Raw genomic sequence first — 23,163 nt, forward strand, 5'->3', positions numbered from 1 at the left:
GCAACTTGATAGAAACTCAACAAAATAATAACTGAAATGTTAAATGTATATTCTGTATATAAACTATATTTATTAAGTTGAATGTATTTATGAATATTTTACAAAACTTAATGTTATAAAAGTGAGTATACGCAATCATCAATCAGTGACTAAAGAAGTCTTCAAGGCAGTGCTGGTGGTCTGTGGAAAATTTTGAAGAAATAGCATAAAATAATATAATATAACAAAATGAATAATGTAAAACAAATAAACAAGATTATAAAAAATCAGCAAATAAACACATACATATTTTTCTGAATTGATTATAAATACATAATAATGTTTAAAATAAAAATAATGATTAAATGTCAAATAAATGTTCCAAAATCTTATTAAAATAAGTGAGATTAAAACAATAAAATAAATAAATACTTTGACATTCATGAATGGATCTCAACAATTGTGTAAAAAAGTGAAAGAAAATGTTGTTTTTCCAAAATGCTTATGATTTGCTTACAATATAATTTATTTCTGGTTAAATTGGGTCTTCATACATGATGAAATGTCTGTAGATGTTTTATTCCAGTGGTTCCCAACCTTTTTTATATTATTTATTTACACGGAATTTGCTGTTGCAATAAAACATGCTAACATGCTAATCTAGAATTCAAAGTAGAATTTAAGTAAATATTATATTAAATACTAATCAGATTACACATGAACAAATACGTTTCCATAAATCCAAAATCATTTTAGATCTCTTTGTTCCTGGACTCTTAGCACAAATGTTTAGTCTGGCTGTTATGGTTTGTTGTGTCTAGTCTTGTTTTTGACAGACGATAGGTGGCAGTAAAGCTCAATTAAGCAGCATGAACGCTCACAACGGCAATGCACCGCAGAAGAAGAGTCTGAAGTCATGGAGGCGGCAACGGGGGAAATCGTAAAACATCTAATGCTCGTACTAAAATATTAAGATTGAAATTCAGTCCTCAATTTGTCCTTCGTATTATGTTCGTGAGATAGACGACAAATTTTTTGCTTTATCTGTAACATGTAGCATACGTCGTTGTGATGGGTTTCTTGTTTTGCTAACCGAAGCTGTTGACAACGACTCGCCCCTGTCAGCATCACAACTAGAAAGCAGGTTTGTGCTCATCTATCTATCTATCTATCTATCTATCTATCTATCTATCTATCTATCTATCTATCTATCTATCTATCTATCTATCTATCTATCTATCTATCTATCTATCTATCTATCTATCTATCTATCTATCTATCTATCTATCTATCTATCTATCTATTAATTGTGTACGATTATTATATATAAACAAACATTTTTCTTCACACATACACACGCACATATACGTATAATATATGTTTGTGCATTTATACATAATTAACAAAGCACATCCACTTATATAATGTAAATATGAACAAATTTTTACATGGTATTAGTCATAATTATTTAAACAGCAGTACATCACTCCATACAGTATCTTATCGGTGTGCTGTATATTTTCTTTCTTACTCCCTTTCTCTGTTGCTAAAGGAGATACAGCTGTGGCCGAATGTTTAAAATAGTTATTTATATTAGTTATTAAATCACCCATCAATTGCATTTTATTAACGTCTACACCTACTCCAACACTAAACCAAATCAAACCAAACCATCACAGTAATGTAAAAAGAGTAATTACAATATAAAGTAGGGCTGCTCAATTATGGGAAAAATCATAATCACGATTATTCAGAACGATTATCAGTTGAAGTCAAAATTATTCGCCCTCCTGTGAATTTTTATTAAATATAAATATTTCCCAAATGATGTTTAACAGAGGAATTTTTCATAGTATTTCTTATAATATTTTTTCTTCTAGAGAAAGGCTTATTTGTTTTATTTCGGCTAGAATAAAAGCAGGTTTAAATATTTTGAAACCTGTTTTAATAGCTAAACATTATTAGCCCCCTTAAGCAATTTATATTTTTGATTGTCTGCAGAAGAAACTACTGTTATGCAATAACTTGCCTAATTACAATAAGTAAGCCTTTGAATGTCACTTTAAGCTGAATACTAGTATCTTGAAAAATATCTAGTAAAAATATAATGTACTGTAATCATAGCAAAGATAAAATAAATCAGTTATTAGAAATGAGTTATTAAATCTGTTTGGTTTAAACTGTTTTAAGCATCTTCACTTTAAGAAAAAAACTTCAGCTACAAAAGTTCTTCAGTCAAGAGCAGTGAGGGATTTTCTCCTTTTGTTGTTTGATTAAGGATTAAAACAGTCGGCAGCAGGAATATTGCACGCTGTCACTTTAAGAATAGTGCTGCTCTGATATGATTTCTCTTTCACATGTCTTTTTAATACGAATAATCGCTAAACACCGCACTGACACAAATGTGCATGTATTTGAGCATGAAAGCGCTCACATAAAGATGCCGTTAGATGTGTGTGCTCTGCTCATCTCCGAGCCTGTCTGAGGCTAAGCACTCATATTAAAAATATGAATGATGCGCATCCCATGCTGCAAACATTTCATTACAGTACATGCTTTTAGTCATTTTCACGTGGAACTGAGCTTTGCAGTGCAACAAATGTGTACCGCTGGAAAGAGGGCGGTATAGGATGCAATAATCATTTATCTTGATTAATGTTTTTTCATAATCGTTAGAAGCCAAAATCAAAACCGGATTTTCGATCAATTGCACGGCCCTAATAAGAAGTATTTATAATATTTATTAAATTACCCATTAAATTGTGTTTTATTAATGTCTAGCCATAAATCTAACCCTCCTAGTAATGTAAAAATGTTAATTTATATTGTACAGTGTCACAAAATTGTTATATTGATGTGAGTGCCCACAGCTGTATTTGATCTAGACTTGGTCATCTTTCTCTCAATCATTATCTGTCGGTGACACTTTTTATATTGACCCAAATATTTCCTCTTGTGTTTCAATGTAGTCTTAACTGATCAGAATGGCTCACTGGAGTAGGTTCGAAAAGGAGCTTGAGCTCGAGACCAAGAGACTCATCTCACATTTCACAGCCATTCAGGATGAGGAAGATCAAAACTTTCAAATGGCACTGAAGTTTACCTGGTCTAATTTTAAGTAAGTGCGTCTATTCGTCCTTTTGAAATTGAGCTTAAACTTGGATAAAAAGCAAATAATTGCTTTAGAATTCTGTTTACACTTCAAGTTCTTGTGTTTTTGCACATGCATTTAATAAGAAGCTTTCATCATAATGTTTCTCCCCTGGATAGGTTTCATCGTTTCCTTGAAGCAAACAGACATAATGTGCAGCGCTCCATTAATGGGTATGATGAGTTTTCCACATTTTTTGCACTTTCTTTTTCTTTGCTAATGTTTTGATTGGAATTATAAAGTTTTTTGGGGGGGTCCTAATTTATAATTTCACATTAAAAGGATTTTCCAATATAAATACAGTTAAAAAGAAATCGAGATGCATTATTATATTATAAGAAACAAAATGAAAAAAGGCCTTGTTTTCAGAGAAATTACTAAAATGGTGACAAGTAGAAATTCAAGAAAATTACTGTGTATGTCTGAACCCACTGGTAGACATTTGTTTTAATTATAAACTCACAGAATTTTGATCACTTTCACTTTGCATAAAAAACAACAGCCTTAACGTCAGGTTCTTGAGTAAATGTGTCTTGATAAAATAATTGTTTGACATTGTGCTGGAAAACAAGAGAAATTACTGAAGAACAACACTTTTTGAAATGTAAGCAGAAGGAACAGTAAAAGATAATTTCATTTTTAGCATTTGTAAACACAGGTCTTCTATTCTTGAGCTATTTTTTTGTAAAGTGAAGACAAAGTCATGGAGATTAAATCTAGTAATACAAGAAGTAGTGTTTTCAAACTCTGAGATGTTGCTTATGCAATTATATTTTGTGCTCTCTATAAAATGTCATTGAAATACCATATTGATGTTTAGCGTTTCTTTTAAATTAATCATTAAACTTCTTTACTTGAACTAAAAACATGTTTTAATGTTACATTTACCTTTATGAAACCTACTAAAACTCTAATTAAAATGATTCATTGTATTTACCTTTTTGCCAGTATTCATGAGAAACTCATGGTTCACTCTGACTTGAGTAAAGCGGAGAGTTGGACACGACTCACTGAAGAGTTTCTCACTTCGCCTCTTCCTAATACTGATGGAACAAAGGTGAGATAACACACTGACATTATTCAGAGAAAACTGCATCTGCTGAATTAATCTAATACTTCGTCTGATTTCAGACCGACATCCATTATGGCATCCTGGCTTTGTTACTTCACCTGTCTGACTCTCCATCCAATACAAACTACTGTGAAAGACCCAGACTGAAAGAGACAGGTTAGGATTTTCTGCTGTTTACTTTTCTATTTAGTTAGACAGCTTTATCACTGTTATCAATGTGTCTACAATTATTATTATTTATTTATTTTTTCCAGAGAAAGAAGACACGTTTGACTGGGCCAAGTACCTCATGGAAGGAGAAGATTTTGATCCTGGACCTTTTCCAGACACTCCAGTGAGTGAATGTCAGATCAGTTTCTGCCTGGTCTATTGCTATTTAATAAAATGCTGAATGAGCGATGTAGCCTTATATAAATATGTCAGCCTGTATAAATATTCCAAAGCCTGCTAATGTAAATATTTATAGTTTTCTCTTTAAATTTTTTTAGTTTCATGGTATATATTTAAACAATGCACTCTTGTTTTGCCCTTTTGTTTAAATTTTAAATGTTTAAGATGGGTTTCATTCAAATGGGTTTATACATTCATAAAATATTTTTTTATTTAGAATTCAGTTGAAGTTATAGTGCATTTGTTGTATCTTATCAGATTGCATACATTTACATTACATTTCAATATTAATTTCCTATTTTGGCTATGAGCTTGTTGAATTCAAGTGCTTTGCTTTAAAAAAAGTTAAATGTAGCATCCCATTCATTAACAAACTTATAGATATTTACCACACCATCAGTCATCTCGGACTGTTTCTGTTTCTGAATATTTAAAAGCAAAGTAAATTTGCAGTTCTTAAAATTGTTATTAATTTATGTAAATAATAACTGCTTTAACAACAAGACAATGTGTTGTAGCTCAATTTTAATAAATAAAACAATACTAGCAGTTACTTTTTCACTTTGCTATGAGTTTAGTTTATGTCATGTGATACTCAGGAGTTTTAGAATGATTTTAATAAAAATGTTGTTGTTAAAATATATATATATATGCTAATATAACATACATTAACAACAATATTCGCCTGCATATATAACAAAACACTGAAAGAACCTAAAACGTCACCGAGATTTGTTTTAAACACATTGGTTGCTTTTTTCCAGGCAGCATTTTTAATCAACACTTTTCATTAAATAGATAACACAAATAGAATTTAAAGAGTAGATGTTTTTAACCACTTTATTATTGCTAGTTTGTGTATTTTAAAGCTATTTTTAACCAAGTATGTTAGCTTAGCACATTTAAAAATAATGTATATCTGCAAAAAATATTTATATGTTTTAGTAGAATCAATAATTTACATGCAACACTTTTAACATGCTACAATCAGGAAAATAAAGGGAAGAGGCACGCACTTTAGGTATACACTTGGACATGTTTGCGTAAATTTTATTCATTAACTATGTCAAAAAATTTCCAAAACATTAAAGATGAAATTATACATGTGGTGTTCATGAAATAAAAGCTGTAAACATATAAATAACATTTAAAGTGGACTTAACAGGATTTTTCCGTGAGGCGAAATGGAAAACCTGCAGTGGATCCTCAAGGGAGCGATTATACAGAAGCCTTATTAGAGAGAGGAAGATGCTTTTGCTCCTGGGCTTTGATCAGCTGGCTGAATACACAATTCGTTTCACATTATGTTAAGACCTAATCAAGCTACAATTAAGACAATTATTACAAAGCCTGGCGGGAACTCTGCAGTTGACTGAAAGCTGTTATAGCAACGAGAACTTTAATACATGTAAAGAAGTCTTGCAATAATAACAGAGCACCACTGATCACTGATGTGCTCTTTTTGCAGGAGTGGTCTGAGGAGGAAAGCGAAGAAGACGACAGCCAGCAGCCCTTGAGCAGAGAGGATTCTGGGATACAGGTGGACAGAACGCCGCAGGAGGACCACGAGCAGAACGACAAGACCGTTCAAGTCACCTGGACCGGTAGTGGACAGTATTAGCACGTTATTTTATGATAGTTGTAAACAGGTCTTAGGGGTTTTACTGATTTCCTGTTGCAGTTGGTGAGCCGGACTCCAGGGCTTGGTTGGAGCAGCATATTGTCACTTCTTATTGGGTTCCCAACTCTCCCCGTTTTCCACACAGTCTTCACCTGCACTCCAACCTCTACAACGTTTGGTATGACATCTTTGCTTTTAAAATATCTTGTTCTTAGCATGGCAGGTCCATTCATTGGGACTTTTTTATAGGTTAAATTAGATTTTTTAAAGAATGTACTATATTTTTTCTTTCTCTCCAGGGATCAGCACTTGTATAACACTGGGCCTCTCTACCTGCCTGAGGAGAAATCTTTTGTTACTGAGACACAAGTAATTCGAGAAACTCTTTGGTATGATTTGTTTATATTATTTACATTTGTATTTTATGGATATTTTACAGCTTGAACTCCTAAATGACCAGTCTGTCAGATGAAGAAGAGCCAGAGTTAAAGATTCAATTAAAAAGGAAGTTTACTAAAGATAGTTTGCAGTTTCATCAGCAATAGTCAGCTTCAACACTCGCAATAAGTTTGTAGGCCGCTCTGCTTACAATCTCAAAACAATAATTAAACTCTTACATATCGTCATTCACTGCATCATACAAATAAGGGTTTTAAGCTGATTGGTTAAAACACAGATAGACTAAGAAAATATCCACGTGTGTGCACGTACAATCGTGAACGAAATCTCAATATTTCAAGCATATAAATGTCAGACAGCCACTAGCCTGTTAAGAGCTGACCCCAGACCTGTGAAAAGATCTACAAAGGAATAGAACACACACACAAAGTACAATCTGTTTCTTACTCATGGATGAGTGTACTCTCAGCAGTCTTTATCAAAACTGGTTAAAAACCGGTATAATCTACATCCAAACTGGCAGCTTGCATACAAAGGAATTAGCTTTAAAATATTTAACTTTTAAAATGGCAAATAACTCAGGAAACAGTTGTTTCCAATTCTTCAAGAGTCTAGGTCCGCTCAAGAGATCTCCATGACCTCTTACTTGGCTGGGTAGATCCTGAGGAAACAAATCATTTGGCATACAGAAAAACAATCACACACACATATTATCCAGTTTTACTCTGAAGTTGGATGACACTGAGATCATACTATAATCAATGATCTTAAACATTCAACTTTATAATAATCATAAAGACAAAATAAAGCATATGTGTAACTCCATCCTGGAGTGGACATCCATCAGAAAATCCACGCCACCAGTATATACACTACCAGTCAAGGTTTGGAATCACTCAGATTTTTTTAAATGTTTTCTCTTGGGCTTAAAAATAAACCTTTTTATAAAGTTTTTAAAAATTGTGCTTTTGTCCTTTTCTTTTATGAATACAAAATGCATTTAACAGAGCTACATTCATTTAAAACTGAATTATGTTAAATTTTATCTAAGGCTCAAAAATAAACCCTTTTATAATGTAAAAAAAACTGGGGATTGTTCCCCCTTTATGAATAAAAACAAGACAAACTGCATTTATTTAAAACAGAATTATTTTGTATTTGTCTTTCTTAAAAATTAACCCCAAATGTTTGAATAATAAAAAGTTAAATGGATTGTGGACCCCAAAATGAAAATTCTGTCATCATTCATTCACCCTCCACTTTTTCAAAGCCTGTTAAATTTTTTTTCTCCTTTAGAAAATTGTAACACTTTAGCATGTCACAATTTATGTTAATACCTACTGGCTTATTACCTGCCTATTATTATTACCTGCCTATTATTAAAATATTATCTGTTCATAAGATGTTTCAAAGTATGATCATATTCTGCATCCATAATGTTAGTTAATGGTTTGTTCATACCATGAACTGTGACTTAAAATGAAGTGTTACCATGAATTTATTTTGAACCGCATATTTTTAATAAAGCATAACCATTCACATCTCATTGTAGTTTTTTCAAATTATGGATTGCAATGGCTGCGGGTTTCTTGAACATTCTTCAAGATATCGTCAACAGAACAAAAAATAAACCCATAAGCCTTTAGAACAGGCCAACTTCAGTAAATTTAGTCAATATAGTTGGATTTTTGAGGTAACCTTAAAATAGATATCCTAATAATATTTCATAATCGTGTTATGAAGATTGCAAATGTGAATATGGAATGAGATGCAAGTTGAAACCTGCAGGGAACGAGCAGTTCTGGAATGAAGATTTTCAAGATTACATCTGCACTGGTTACTGACTGTTGTATGTTTGCATACCTAGAAGAAGCTGTATCACAAATAAAACTAATTGCTCATATCCCAGTTTCCAAGGATAAAATGTGCTCTTTTATGTTATTTTATGTTCTTTCCTCAGGCTTTTCTCTGGCGTGAAGAAACTTTTCATTTTCCAGCACAATGACGGCAAGGTGACTGTAAGGAATGATGTGGTGGTCACGCATCTAACGAATGTAAGTTTTTACCATTTCCCAAAACTCATCCAGAGGATTTGGTAGATTTCACAATCCCGTAAACGATAAATGAAAGGAGCCAGTCAGACATTAAATGCAAATCAGTGTATTTATATAATGGGATAAACTCCTTGAGATGTGACATTTTGTTTTTGAGTGGGTCCCAACATACAGTATGCAACAATCATTACATAACAGTATGTTGAGAATATATTTATCATTAAAGCAATGTGCAAAAAGCAAAAATAACAGCACATTTTTCCATTTACAACCTTAGATGTTTTCTAGTTGTATTTAAAAATGTTTAAATTGATACTTTTTACTGAGGCTAAATTAAGAACCATTCAAACCAAGAAAAATAACTGTATGAGCACAAGAAACTGCAGTATGGATACTTATTTGCTGTCATTGTTTATGTTGCGCATCTTCAGGACTCATGTGCTGTTGTAGTTATATGGACTCTGATATTTTTTTAATTTTACAGTGATTTTTAGACTTGGATAACACTTTATTTGAAGTCAATTCAAGCTATTAACAACTGGCTCATTACACGCCTATTATTAATATTTTAGTTGTTTATTAGTATGTAGCTATAAATTATCTTATTCTATCCAATACCTAAATCCAGCAACTACCTTACCAACTATTATTAAAAGCTGCTAATTTGTAGTTCGCTAAGCTTATAATCTTAATCTAATCTTAATGTATTTTTTAATATTGTGAATTGTGACTTAAAATAAAATGTTACAATTATATCTTTAATGTTATTGTTATAATTATTTTCCTTGGTGTGAACAGGACTTTAGATGCTTTTAAGTGTAGTTTTAATCAGCTGTTATTATTTCATATTAACTATTAATGGAGTATTTAAGTTACTGTGTCAAGATTTTGAGCGAAGAGTTTTCTTAGTGTATTTAAAGGGATAGTTCACCCAAAAATGTAAAATTGTTGTATTTATTAGCCCTCATGTGATTCCAAACCTCAAAAATACTATGGAAGTCAATGGTTACAGGTTTTCAGCTTTCTTCAAAACATCTTAATTTGTGTTCAACAGAAGAAAGTCAAGCGGGTTTAGAACTGAAGTGTTAAATACATCTACTGCAGGAGTTGGTTTAGTGATACTACCTAGTTATTACACAATGTATGCAATGACTATGAGAAGTGAATAGAACATAGGTCTCAAACCCAGTTCCTGGAGGGCCACACCTCTGCACAGTTTTAATTAAGTATTAAGCAGCTGTGAGTTGAAGCTAAACTTTGTAGAGCTGTGGCCCTTCAGGAATTGAGTTTGAGACCACTGACATAGAATATACATGGAAAACATGACTAAAACTAAGTGCTGCTGGGATTTGTTTTGTTAAAGAAAGTATTTTCGTATATCTATCCACAGAACTGTCTTCACTCTGTACTGGAGCACATAGCGGCCTATGGGCAGGCTGTTTCCCGCCTGCAAAAGTTTATTGATGAAGTGACAGGCCACAGCGCAGAACCCTGTCCTCCAGGTCTCAATTCTTCCTCGTCATCCTCCAAGAAGAGTTCCGAGCCTCCTTTTAGGACCTACCAAGCATTTGTTTGGGCCCTTTATAAATACTTCACCAGCTTTAAAGAAGAGCTCAATGCTATCGAGAAAGACATCATTGCCAAAGGTTGTTTTTCTTTTTGGGTGTGTCTAAAAATACTTAGTTTTTTTTGTTGCTGTAGTTTTAATTCTGTGATGATTTTTCATAGATGAGACTGTGACTCTGTCTTCTGTGCTGGAACGGTTGAGTCCTCATCTGGCTCAGATCACAATGCTCCACAGGGTTTTCTGCACAGGAGTGGCTGAGGTGCCGCCCGGAACGCCCAATGTTTTACGAGCCTCGCACTTACTCAACACCCTCTACAAGGCCATCATTGAGTATGACAGTGTGGGTGAAGCCTCTGAGCAGTCTGTAAGTGGGTCTGTAGTTTTAGATGCTTGAATTTGCACATTTTATGAGAGTACTGCTCGTCTTTTTTTGTTTCTTATCATTTTTTCCTCCTGTCAGGTGGCACTTCTTTTCTCTCTCTGGGTAGAAACGGTGAGGCCATATCTTGAGATTGTTGATGAATGGATTGTTCATGGTCACTTATTTGACCCTGCCAAGGAGTTCATCATTCAGAGGTACACAAAAAAAACTCAAAGGATATGGGTGTTTTTTTAAGTTTTGGTGGAAGAATAATACTTCATTCATCAAGGCCTTTTTAAGTTAATCAAATGAGCCTTTTAAATTTGAAATGCAGTTTATTTGAGCTTCTATTTGTCAGAAAATCATGAGAAAATATGAATATGGTTTTAACAAAAATAATAAGCTGCCCAACACTGATAAGTGATAAGTGTTTTTTATGCACCTAAGCAGCATAAAAAAAATGGTTTCTCAACAATTGTCTTAAATTGAAGACTGGTGTAATAACTGTATAATATATCTATATAAATATAGTGCTTTAACATTGTAGATATAAACAAAGACAAAAAATAAAGACATCATCAGTGCAATACAAGCAAACCCTGGCAGCATCACCATCATTTTGTCCATTTACAATTATATTTGTCTGTTTAAAACAATGGGGACATGATTGTTTTCAATTGATTAAAATAAAGCGCCTTTCCAGAAGAGATGTAAAGGCAATGCAGTCCAATTCACTTTTTGACAAATTGTTATTTTCATATAAGATACCAAAGACAGCAGTTAATGGATTTGCACAAACATCTTTACAAAATATTCTGGAGTAAGATTAAAAAATGTACCAAAATACAGATAATCTAGGACATAACCAAAACAAATGGGCTAATGTAGCAGGGGACTGCTTGCATCTTGTACAGATGGGGTCAACAGAGGAATACATCTTTGCCAGCTTGGCCTTGGAAAGATGAAGTCTAGGAATAACTTTAGATTAAATAAGGCTAGGTCTAGCACAAATAGAAGATCTATAGATTTTACATATAACCTTATTCCAGTCCTCTTCTGTCAAACTGTTATTAAGGTCTAGTTGCCAGGAGTCTCTTTGTAGATCTAGAAGTAAATAATAATGATGCAAGCTTAGTATATAAACCAGAAATAGTTCCACTTTGTTCTGGGTCGTCAGGAAAAAGTTGATATAAATACTTTTCAATAATATTTCACAGTATCACTGTATTTTTAGAGAAATAAATAATTAGAATAAATAAATCCTGTGTTAGTGAACATAATAAGCCTCTTAAAAACAATAAAAATGTACAAAATTGGACAGTACTCTTGACTTGTATCTGTAAAAAAGCTTGGCATAATATCATACTTGACTAAAAAGGCATTTTGCAACATTTGAATTGTTCAAACAGTTTGTAAGTGAAGCATTATGATAATAACAATTTACTACCTTTTGCTTAAGAAATAAGAGAGAATTTGGATGCCTCTCATAGATCTCTAAGCTTTTGGCCACTCCGGATGCTCTTAAAAGTGTATGACCATACCTAGAACTACAGCAGAAAAGTAATATTATTTACCTTTTTCTCTCTATTTGTTTATTCAAATCATCTTTTTCATACTCAGTCACTGCACTTGGATTGTATCTTTTACCAGTTTATTATATTTAAATATTCAAAATGTTTCTTATTGTATTTGACCTTTTTTACTGAGTGTCTCAATTATTTCATTTTTACAATTTTATTTTGTATATTAAAACCAATAAACAAATAACTAAAAAAACAACAACACCTCTGACCCTATCTTTTATATGGAGTTGTATCTCGGGTATTATGTACAGTCAGTTGGTGATCACAAAATAAACCCCTTCAGGGTGATATAAGATACCTCCGTTCGTGTCATTTCAGGATGTTCATTTTGCACTCACCACAGCTATTATTCTCCTTACATCCTTAATTTGCAAATAAATTAAACCTATGCACATGTTTTTCTAGAAACAAGGATGTACCGGTAAACCACAGGGACTTCTGGTATGCCACTTACACTCTGTATAGCGTGTCTGAAATGGTGGAGAGTGAGGAGAGGCTCAGCGATGCAGCCAGTGGAAGCTCAGGTGGAGAACAGACATCCAGCAGCAGACAACACACCATGGTGTCCTTCCTCAAGCCAGTGCTCAAGCAGATCATCATGGCTGGAAAATCCATGCAGCTCCTCAAGAACCTGGACTGCAAGGAGACTGAACAATCTGATGGCTCCTCTAGAGGTAATTTTTTTTTGTTTTATTTGATGAATTTTTTATTTTAATACATTTTTAGTGTTTCTTTGCTCTTTCTTTATTACATAAAAAACAATTAGTTCTATTTACTTACGATGACATGCTTATAAAGTGATCAAATGTAATAACAGTGTAGCACTTAGTGGAAATGTCAGCTGTAAATGTTCCAGTACTTCCACATTTAGCAGCAGCTTGGCATCATCCATGTACACACACATATGATTCAGCATCATGGACTGGATTTACAGAGATCTAGTGTCAGCTGGAGGTTTGCGTCAGATGGAGGCTTGCGTCAAAGAATAATTAGTCATCTTTGTTTTCTGTATTTGGCACAATTAGTTCAAACCACGTTTACATTTATTCACTTAGCAGATGCTTTTGTCCAAAGTCACCTACTGTTGAGGAGGCATTCAGCTTTTCAACAAGAAGAAGCAATACAGACAATAAGCAATACAGAAGAATACAGACAATAAGTGTTGATGATACAGATTAACTGTTTGTGCTCCAAGAAATAAGGCCCAATCTAAATTCTATTTTTTTACCCCTACTCCTTCCCCATCCCCTTGGCCCTTGAAACAAAGTGTGATGAGAAAGGGCTTCAAAATTTATTTTTAAGAAATGGGACAGCACTACAACACATGCATATGTCATCGCGCTCTCTTGCTTCATATGAGATTGACGATGGTAAATGTTGTAGTTATTCCAGTTGCATTACTTTTTGGTATTTATCTTCAATAAATCAAGTCATGAGTGTGAATTTAATAAATTTTTATATATTTTATATATTTGTCTAAGTAACTTTTTATTGTAAAAGGAATTTGTTTTTATGTATATCCATTTTGCCATGAAATAACCATAAGTTGCTGCTATGACAATAAATAAATAATGAATTAATAAATATATTATGTTATCATAATGATATAATGTGGCAATAAGGTCATAACTGTACTGCGCATTTACACAGTGGCCATATTCATGTATGTAAACACACGAAAATAACATTAACATTTTACTAGACACTGTAAAAAGGTCCTTTCCAATTAGGCTTTTCTGACAGGGTATTCGAGTGTCATTGAGTTTCAGAATGTTCTGGGACTGCTATACAGGAGTTATTATTATGGATGAAAAAAAGCTAAATTTAGCAGGTTTTTTTTATTTTTTTTTCATTCTAGTGTTTTTTTTTTTTAAAGCATGACGGAAGAACACGGTTATGAATGTTTTAAAACATGTGCTTGTTTTTTGAAAAACAAAATTCATAATAACGACAAAAAAATACTAATTTGTGCATCTCCTTACTTCCGTGTGGAGCCATGCTACCGCTGTAGATGGTGTTTTCTGGGAAATTTTCCTTCCCCCATTCGTTTTGAGTGTGGTCCTGAAATTTCTCTGACAGGAAGTTTTGTTTACAGGGGCTCAGGTGATTGTGGAAAATATGTGTTTAGTTCTTGTTTGAATTATATTAGTCTAGTACTAGTCTAGATAATAGTACTAGATGGTATTTTGAAAAAGAAATCAGTTAAATTGGTTGTTTAACGAGGTCTCAGATTGTTTAAAACAAAGGAAAACAGATTCTTCTGTGTTTCTTCTAAATGGAAAATTACAAATATTACAAATCCAAAACTAAAATGAAAGTGATCACAAGCGAAGTCAAGTTCACCCATAAGAACATTGCAGATAAGTCTAATTATTTCTTCTGTTTTGAAAAAAATTGATGAAAACAAGCTACTTTGTCATTGTGGCAGAGGATAGTGGAACTGACTTAAATGGTGGATCTATGAAAATTGCTTTGGGCAAAGAGGTCCATAAAAGGAGTGAACTTAATTCAATGTCAGGCTGATTTAATTATGAATGTCTCTACAATCATTCAGAGAGACTGTTGGGACATTGTTTGTATATTTGTATAGTTTTTAATAGCTTAATTATGTGAGGTGTTTGTAATGGAGCTTCTGAGAGGCTGGGAGTAAATTTGACGTTATTCTCTTCTCTGCCTGTCGTCATCAGTCTCATTTGCTTTTTCTTAAAGTCTTGATAAAACCATCGTGGATAGTGGTTTTCTGTTTATTATTTAAGCAAATAGGATTGTAATAAAATATTTGTTTTACTCTCCCATTCAGGAGCCTTCTGTTGGTGAGAAACAGGAAATGCAAAAAGGGTCTATTAGTTTCAGTTTACATTTGTTCTACAAGTAAAAAAGGTTTGAATTGTCTTAATATTTCTGACGTGTCTGCAGATGCTGAGAGAAAAAGTCTGTACACGCTCTTCTTGGAGTCGGTGCAGACTCGTCTTCGGCGTGGAGAAGAGTCACCCACAAATACAGTTACCGAGCAACAGGCCACTAAGAAGAGCCTGATCAAAATGCAGTCCATCGTGGCACGTCATCTGGAGCTGGATGACATCCATGACCCCCTGCTGGCCATTAATTTTGCAAGGTGACCGCAGAATGCAGAAAAGATTTGACGTTGACTTTACAAAGCAACAAAGGATGTTAAAGGGTTAAATCCACCCCAGAATTTAACTTTCCTGTCGTCCAAGATATTCATGTCTTTTTTTTTAAGTTGAAAATAAATTTGAATTTTGGGGCAAAAACATTGCAGGATTCAAAGGGCTCTACATGATCTCAGCCGAACAATAAGGGTCTCACTTATTTACTTATTTTCTAAAAGAAATATATGTATAAATATAGGAATTGAATGCTTTAGTTTCATTGAACTCTACTATGCAGAGAACAATCCTGGAGTGTTTTCCTTTAAGGGATAGTTCACCTAAAAATGAAAATTTACTCGCCTATCAATTGCTCACCAACATTCCATCGCCCTCAAGCGCTTTTAAACTTTAAGTTTGTTTCTTCTGTTGAACAAAACAGAAGATATTGTGAAGAAAGCTGAAAACCTGTAACCACTGACTACTATTTTAGAAAAAACAACTATTGAAGTTAGTGGTTGCTGGTTTCCAGCTTTTTTCAAAACCTATTTTATGGTGTTTAACAGAAGAAAGAAACTCATAATTCAAGGTTCGAAATAAGTAAAGGGAAAATGAACCATGACTTTAAAGCGATAATACACCCCTAAATTGAAAATACTCAATTTGTTTACTCTCAAGTGGTTTCAACAAAACACAAAAGAAGATTTTTTGGGAAATTTTGCAAACAATTTGTAACCATTGAGATCCATAGTAACAAAAACCCTATGTAATTCAATGGCTATCAGTTTCAAATCTTTTCAATATCATCTTTTGTCTTAAACAGAAAAGAGTGCAGATGTGAGTAAAGGATTACAGAATTTTTGTTTTTAGGTTAAAATATTCCTTTAATTTCTTTTTAGTTAATGAAAGAACTTGAGCATCTTGAATTTCAGTAAATTGTCTTGAAATTTTAACTAATTTTATCAAAAGTGATTCATATTTTCAAGTACATGGAACTGTATTTCAGGGTTTCTGTGGGGTCTTAAAGTCTTAAATCTCAAAATCAAAAGTTTAGACCTTAAAAAGTATTAGATTTACTGAAATATTGTGTTGTACGTCTTAAATCTTTTTTTAAACAGGTGTTTATTTTCCTTTGTTCATGTATTGCTCTGGCCAAAGCCCATAAAATCACCAACAATCCATCTCAATAAAACTTTAAACTGTTTATTTAAAAAGATAATTGTTAACTTTATTTATCATAATGGTTTAATTATTTTTCTTACAATAACATTTGTTTAAAAGTGCTCCATGTACTGACTGCTGAGAACACCAACCTGGACAGATTGTTGTGCATAGATTTAGTTTTTAAAACATTTGATCATTTTATTTTTTTAAAGAAAGTTTATGTTAAAAAAAAGAGTATGCATACCTTAAATTTTTTTGCTAAAAAATATCTAAAATATTGTAGTTATGTATTAATAATTTATATTTGTATTATTAAATGTATTAAATTATATTAATGATAGGACAAATAAAAGTCTTTTCCATCTTGGTTATTTGAAACATTCCCTAGCCTTTGGCCCATTATGAGTCTAAAATTTCATTCATGATGGTCTTAAAAAATTCTTAAATTTAACTTGGTCAAACCTGCAGAAACCCTGGTATTTATTCACTCACAACTTCATTTGCTTGTTTTTCCGCTGAGGTAATGTGTGTTATCTGTTGCAGGCTTTATTTAGAGCAGAATGACTTTCATGAGAAATTCTCTGGTGGCAGTGTGATTCTGGATCGCTCCTCTGAGTCTGTGACATGCCAGACGTTTGAGCTCACACTTCGCTCCTGTCTGTATCCACATATTGAGAGGAGATACGTTGAATGCTGTGGGAACCTCATGAGAACCCTGAAGAAAGACTACAGGTGAGAGAATGCAGGAAAGGCAGCCCTGTTTACACCTCCGCTATTGAGATGCGTTTTGTCAGCCTGTTTACAGTGGATAGCGCAGTTTACACTTGGTTTTAAGATGCTTTTGGTTGATGAGGGACACACACTGCCGTTCACACCTAGCATTTAACAGGATAGTTCACCCAAAAATGAAGATTTACTCTCTATTTTAACTCAAATGGTTGCAAACATTTATGGTTTTCTTTATTCTGTTCAACACAAAAGAAGGTATTCTGAAGAGAGAAACACAGACAGGTTTGGAACAGGTAAAGAATGTGTTAAAGGTGCTGTATGTAAGTTTTGACTTTTCTAAAGCATATAAATACCCTAATATGTTTGCAGATATTAAGGAAACATGCCAAGTGAACATTCTTGACTATATGAAAAAAAAAATGATGAAGTCAGAAATTCTGCTTTGAAAATGTGAGTGTTACGTGCCGTAACACCTGTCTTTGTTTTGTTTCTTTTACCCTGTCCACTGCTAGTTTAGCCAATTATATTTCAGCATTCCGGGTTGCTCTGATGGGAAAACCGCAAATTTAATTCATTCAATTCAGAAAGGCTCTCAAAGCATGCACCCGTGACCAAAATGCGCCATCCGGTAGACAGTAGCAGACTCCGAAATGAGAAGCAGATTCAGAGTTCCACATGAGGTTATTAATTAGCAAATAATACAAATATTATTAATGTAAATGTTAGATGAGCAGGTTACATTGTAATCCCTGTGTCCTAACAACACTGTACATAACGAGACTTGCAGTGATAAGCAATTGGGCTGTTTGCACCAGACACAACATGACAGAAATTGAAGTACAGCCATTCAGAAGCACAGAATATACACTAACTCACGAATTGTTAAGGTTTCTAATCTAATTAATACATATTAAACCTCTTTAACAGTATTAAATGTAGATGGTGAGTCACTGATATGTGTTGGTTTTGAGTCACAGCTCTGTTTATAGACGGTTTATTTTATTTTCAAGATCTGAGGTAGGCTATCTGCTGCTGCTTTCAGTGGTATGGCAATAAATGTCATGTAAAATGACATTCATACTCACATTATTAGCATTTAACAATGAATAAAGCACACAAAGTGTACCTGAGATGATCATTGTCATAGTTTTCTTATGTTCAGCTGGAAGAGATAGAGGCCATTTATAATATATCTATTTGAAGTGTTTTTTAGAACAAAAACTTCTTTTAATATGGCAAATATTCCTTCTATTGGGTGTCGTTGCTTTTATTTAGGGCATGATTTAAATCTGCCTTTAGTCTCCTCGTCTACTCGCTCCTGTTGGTTGTCAATCTGGCAACCTGCGCTTGTGTTTGGTTTGATCCAGGAATGCAATACCTAGTTCAACCACTGGTAGTCAAACTTACATACAGCACTTTTAATGATGAATGAATTTTCAGTTATGGGTCAACTGTTCCTTAAAGTGTTTCGTTGTTGCTCGCTTTTGACCCTTTTTCTGATCAGGGAGTGGGTGCGTGCTTGGGCTTTTTTGGAACTTTCAGTCAGATATTTCTAAATAAGCTTACATAATTGACCCATTCTACAGTGGACAAAAAATATGACTTTGATTTAGTCAAATACTTTATTTAGTTATTATTCCAGTTTATTTTCACATAGATGTAAAACAAATATTATTGTACAAACATTAACTGACTTTTTTTTTCGTTCAACCAATAGCAAACAAAGAAAAAAAACTAAATTTCAGTGTCATAAAATATTAATAATAATAATAAATAAAAATGCTTAAAGCATGCAAATAAAAAAAGAAGGTAGATACACCATAAAAGGTCCCTAAATTAATTTTTATTAGTACTTGTTCATCCTCTGACACTGAACAGTATTTTCTCAGGGGTACAGTAGGAAAAAAAGTTTGTTGATGCAATGTTTTGTAGTTGGAGAGTGAGATGATTTCCAGTTAATTAAATGCTTTTTTTCTCAGCCGTTCCAGCCAGAAGTGTAAAGTATTTTTTTATGATGAGATTTATCTAGGTGTTCAGTGTCCCCTAATGTCCAGATTCTAGGATCATAGCTAAGTTGGACATCTGTAATGTCAACTATATATTCCCAAAAATAAGACAAAACAGGACAGATTGACTCATTTTTGGTTGAAATATTTTTACAGATTAAAACACTAAGTAAATGTTAAACCAGTGAAATCAGCGAAATATGTTTTATGAGTAATGTAGCGGAGTACAAATATAATAATCCTTTATTTATGAATTGCTAATAGAACATTTATACAATTTGGCCCTATATACATTATTGTTGACTTTTAAATTTGTTGGTTGTAATTAAATTTGACTCTAAAAAAATATACATGCAAGGGATCAATAGTTTTCATCATGACAAAAGGCCAATAATGCAATGTTTTTGTGATGGAAAAGCACATGTCTATATATTAATTTGAATAAAAAAAATTAACTAACAGCAAGTAAAAAAACAACATTCTTAAATCTGTATTTCAGGACAAAAAAAACACCAATTAACAGGTGCATTGTTAGAACTGCTTTCCAAAGAGAATGCAAAAATCAAATTAGTTGTCAAATATTTCTTTTTGTATTAGAAAAAAAAAACATTTTGCTATAAATGTTAGAAACAATATGTTTTTGGGCTTTTAGTATAATTTTCAATATTACTTTTGTGATATTCATAGATCTTATGAAGGTAGCATATTATTTATTATTCTGATATGTATAAAGCCACTAAATAACATGTTAGAGTGTAAGCATCTAAAAGTAGACAGTGGGAAATGATACAGAAAGCAGAAGAACAATAGCCTTTTTCTTTTTTCTGCCCTCAAAATATTAAGCTTGACCACTTTCAGCCAACTCTTAAGATCTTAAATTATTCAATTAGCATTAACTTAGACTCTTATTTTGTCAGACTAGTTCAAACAAGTACAAAAGGCCACCTATTATCCGCCTACTGACCTAATACAGCATGGTCATTATGTAACGTGTTATGAGAAGCGCACCAATACATGATACTGTCTGATACATCAAAGCAGATTATAATCAAATTTTTGCAGTTGCCATCCACATCCTTTTCATTTGTTGGCTTTCCTGTTTGCTTTAAAAGCTAGTACATTAGTCGTGCATTGCATTGAGCGCAAACAATGAAGGATCTCAATGTAATCCAAACACAAGTGGTCACAAGACGCACATTCAAACGCACCAAATACCAGGAGGAATCTGAACTTTTCTTGGCTAAACAGATCACGGAGTGTAAATAAAATTGGAAACAAGGCTTCCTTTGTGCACAAATCTCCTGGTAACATTTTAAAGGTTATTTATTTTTGACTTGATATATTTTTTTGTCCTCTAAGGCTACTGGGGTACTTGCAGGCCATGAGAAACTACTTCCTGCTGGAGGCTGGGGATACCATGTATGATTTCTACACAGCCATTTTCGACAAAGTTCTGGAGAAGGAGAGCTGGCAGCAGCTGGCGTTCCTCAACGTGCAGCTTCAGGAGTCTGTCGGACAGCGCCATCCTGAGGACAGTCATCGGTATTGCACTGCGGTTTACCATTTAACCCCGAAACTTACCACTCCATATCCTGTGGTTCATGCTTGTTTCTTTCTCGTGATTTCTAGGTTGTCCATCTTTCTTGAAACTATCGATCCTGCGAGGAAAAAGCAGCCAGTGAATAACCTTGATGGTCTTACGCTGAGTTATAAGGTTACAAACTACAAATTTTAGATCCACTTTAAAGATTACTTTGCTTTATCTGCGTTCAGAATAATAATAGCACATATTTACTCTCTATATGCAAACAACACTTTCTTATAATCGCTTTAAGTTGCAAAGACTCAATCAGATAACAATAAGTAAATGCATAAAAAAATAGAAAATATTCATCACTTTTTTGAGTACATTATATTGTTTAACTGCGGATTAATTCTACTCACACCTTAATTTTTCTGATTTTAATTGTTATGTAACATCACACATGTTTTGTAATGCTTTGGAACTATAATAATTGTGAAAAGCTTTACAAATAAACTTGAATTGATTTTAACTGAGTAATAAATAAACTATTTAAATATTAAACTTTCATTCATTCATTTTCCTTCGGTTTGGTCTCTAATTCAGAGGTCGCCACAGCCAAATAAACCACTACCTATTTCAACATATGTTTTAGGCAGCGGATGCCTTTCCAGCTGCAACCCAGCACTGGGAAACACCAATGCACACTCATTCACACATACACTATGGCTAAGTTTATTCAAGATGATTAGTTTATTCAATTCACCTATAGTGCATGTCTTTGGACTGTGGGGGAAACCGGAGCACCCAGAGGAAACCTAAGTGAACATGGGAAGAACATGCAAACTCCACACAGAAATGCCAACTGACCCAGCCAGGACTCAAACCAGTGACCTTCTTGTTGTGAGGTGACAGTGCTAACCACTAAGCCACCGTGCCATCCCAGTATTATACTTGTCCTTAAATATTTTTATTTCGAAAATTATTTAGCTTTGAGGACTCTTGAATGTATTTATTTTTATGATGATTGTACTTATTATTATTTTTATATCTAATTGTTTGACTTTTTTTAAATTTCTCTCACCAGGTTCCATGGCCTGTGGATATTGTCATTAGTTCAGAGTGTCAGAAAATCTACAATCAAGTCTTCCTGTTGCTACTTCAGATCAAATGGGCCAAGTATAGTCTGGACACATTACGATTTAGTGGTGAGTTTTGATTTCATTTCTCAAGTTTTCTTTGCTTTTATTTGTAATAAAAAGAGAAGAAATTATAGCTAGCACAGATATCCATATACACTCACCGGCCTCTTTATTAGGTACACCTGTTTGACTGCTCGTTAACGCACATTTCTAATCAGCCAATTTCATGGCAGCAACTCATTGCATTAAGGCTTGTAGACATGGTCGAGACGAGCTGCTGCAGTTAAACAAAGCATCAGAATGGAGAAGAAAGGTGATTTAAGTGACTTTGAACATGCCAAGGCTGTTGGTGCCAGAGGGGCTGGTCTGAGTATTTCAGACACTGCTGATCTACTGGGATTTTCACACACAACCATCTCTAGGGTTTACAGAGTATGATCAGAAAGAGAGAAAATATCCAGTGAGCAGCAGTTCTGTGGGCACAAATGCCTTGTTGTTGTCAGAGGAGAATAGCCGGTGGATAGAAAGGCAACAGTAACTCAAACAACCACTAATTACAACTGAAGTATGCAGAAGAGCATCTCTAAACGCACAACACGTCAAACCTTGAGGCGGAGGGGCTACAAAAGCAAAAGATTAAATCGAGTGCCACTCCTGTCAACTAAGATCAAGAAACTAAGGCTACAATTCACACAGGCTCATTAAAATTGGACAGTAGACGATTGGAAAAATGTTACCTGGTCTGATGAGTCTCGATTTCTGATACACTTTGGGCCAATTAGTACCAATTGAGCATTGTGTCAATGCCACAGCCTACCTGAGTATTGTTGCTGACCATGTTCATCCCTTTATGACTACAGTGTACCTTTCTTCTGATGGCTACTTCCAGCAGGATTACATGCTGTCATAAAGTATGAATCATCTCAGACTGATTTCTTGAACATGACAATGAGTTCACTGTACTCAATTGGCCTCCACAGACACCAGATCTCAATTTTAATAGAGCACCTTTGAGATATGGTGGAATGAGAGATTCGCATCATGGATGTGCAGGCGACAAATCTGCAACAACTGCGTGATGCTATCATGTCAATATGGACCAAAATCTCTGAGAAATATTTATTTTATTAAGGATCAAGGCAGTTCTGAAGGCAAAAGTGGGTCCAAACTGGTACTAGTAGGTTGTACCTAATAAAGTGGCCGGTGAGTGTACATCATAATTATTCAGCTTCACATTTTAGTTGAAAATCATATTAGTTCCACAATCCAGGTTTTTTTTACAGTGACAAAAGAGTTATCTTTATTCACTCTATTCT

General features: G+C 33.7%; 2 protein-coding genes across 6 annotated transcripts in view; both read left to right on the plus strand.

Annotated features, from left to right (window-relative positions):
* The window catches only part of LOC147836428 (uncharacterized), a 719,152-nt gene that overhangs the window by 281,299 nt on the left and 414,690 nt on the right, over positions 1-23,163 (plus strand). The window lies entirely within an intron of this gene.
* The window catches only part of tubgcp5 (tubulin gamma complex component 5), a 28,247-nt gene continuing 5,960 nt past the window's right edge, over positions 877-23,163 (plus strand). Inside the window, exons 1-20 of one of the 5 annotated variants that reach the window (NR_199866.1) lie at positions 877-1,123; positions 2,949-3,097; positions 3,250-3,303; positions 4,079-4,187; positions 4,262-4,358; positions 4,457-4,536; positions 6,061-6,196; positions 6,274-6,391; positions 6,513-6,602; positions 8,573-8,666; positions 10,057-10,312; positions 10,395-10,597; positions 10,694-10,809; positions 12,583-12,851; positions 15,094-15,292; positions 16,992-17,180; positions 20,543-20,725; positions 20,813-20,897; positions 21,478-21,613; positions 21,793-21,913. Coding sequence is in view for 4 of the 5 variants with exons in the window: in NM_001441969.1 (NP_001428898.1) it covers positions 2,964-3,097; positions 3,250-3,303; positions 4,079-4,187; positions 4,262-4,358; positions 4,457-4,536; positions 6,061-6,196; positions 6,274-6,391; positions 6,513-6,602; positions 8,573-8,666; positions 10,057-10,312; positions 10,395-10,597; positions 10,694-10,809; positions 12,583-12,851; positions 15,094-15,292; positions 16,992-17,180; positions 20,543-20,725; positions 20,813-20,897; positions 21,793-21,913 (2,533 nt within the window). In the remaining variant the exon portion in view is untranslated. Of the gene's footprint in view, positions 1,128-2,948; positions 3,098-3,249; positions 3,304-4,078; positions 4,188-4,261; positions 4,359-4,456; positions 4,537-6,060; positions 6,197-6,273; positions 6,392-6,512; positions 6,603-8,572; positions 8,667-10,056; positions 10,313-10,394; positions 10,598-10,693; positions 10,810-12,582; positions 12,852-15,093; positions 15,293-16,991; positions 17,181-20,542; positions 20,726-20,812; positions 20,898-21,477; positions 21,614-21,792; positions 21,914-23,163 lie in introns of all 5 variants that reach the window. The other 4 variants (NM_001441969.1, XM_087255604.1, NM_001018141.2 and 1 more) reach the window with 4 other exon arrangements.

Source organism: Danio rerio, chromosome 6 (genome assembly GCF_052040795.2).
Source record: "Danio rerio strain M-AB ecotype USA chromosome 6, GRCz13ab, whole genome shotgun sequence".
In the NCBI taxonomy this organism is placed as follows: domain Eukaryota; kingdom Metazoa; phylum Chordata; class Actinopteri; order Cypriniformes; family Danionidae; genus Danio; species Danio rerio.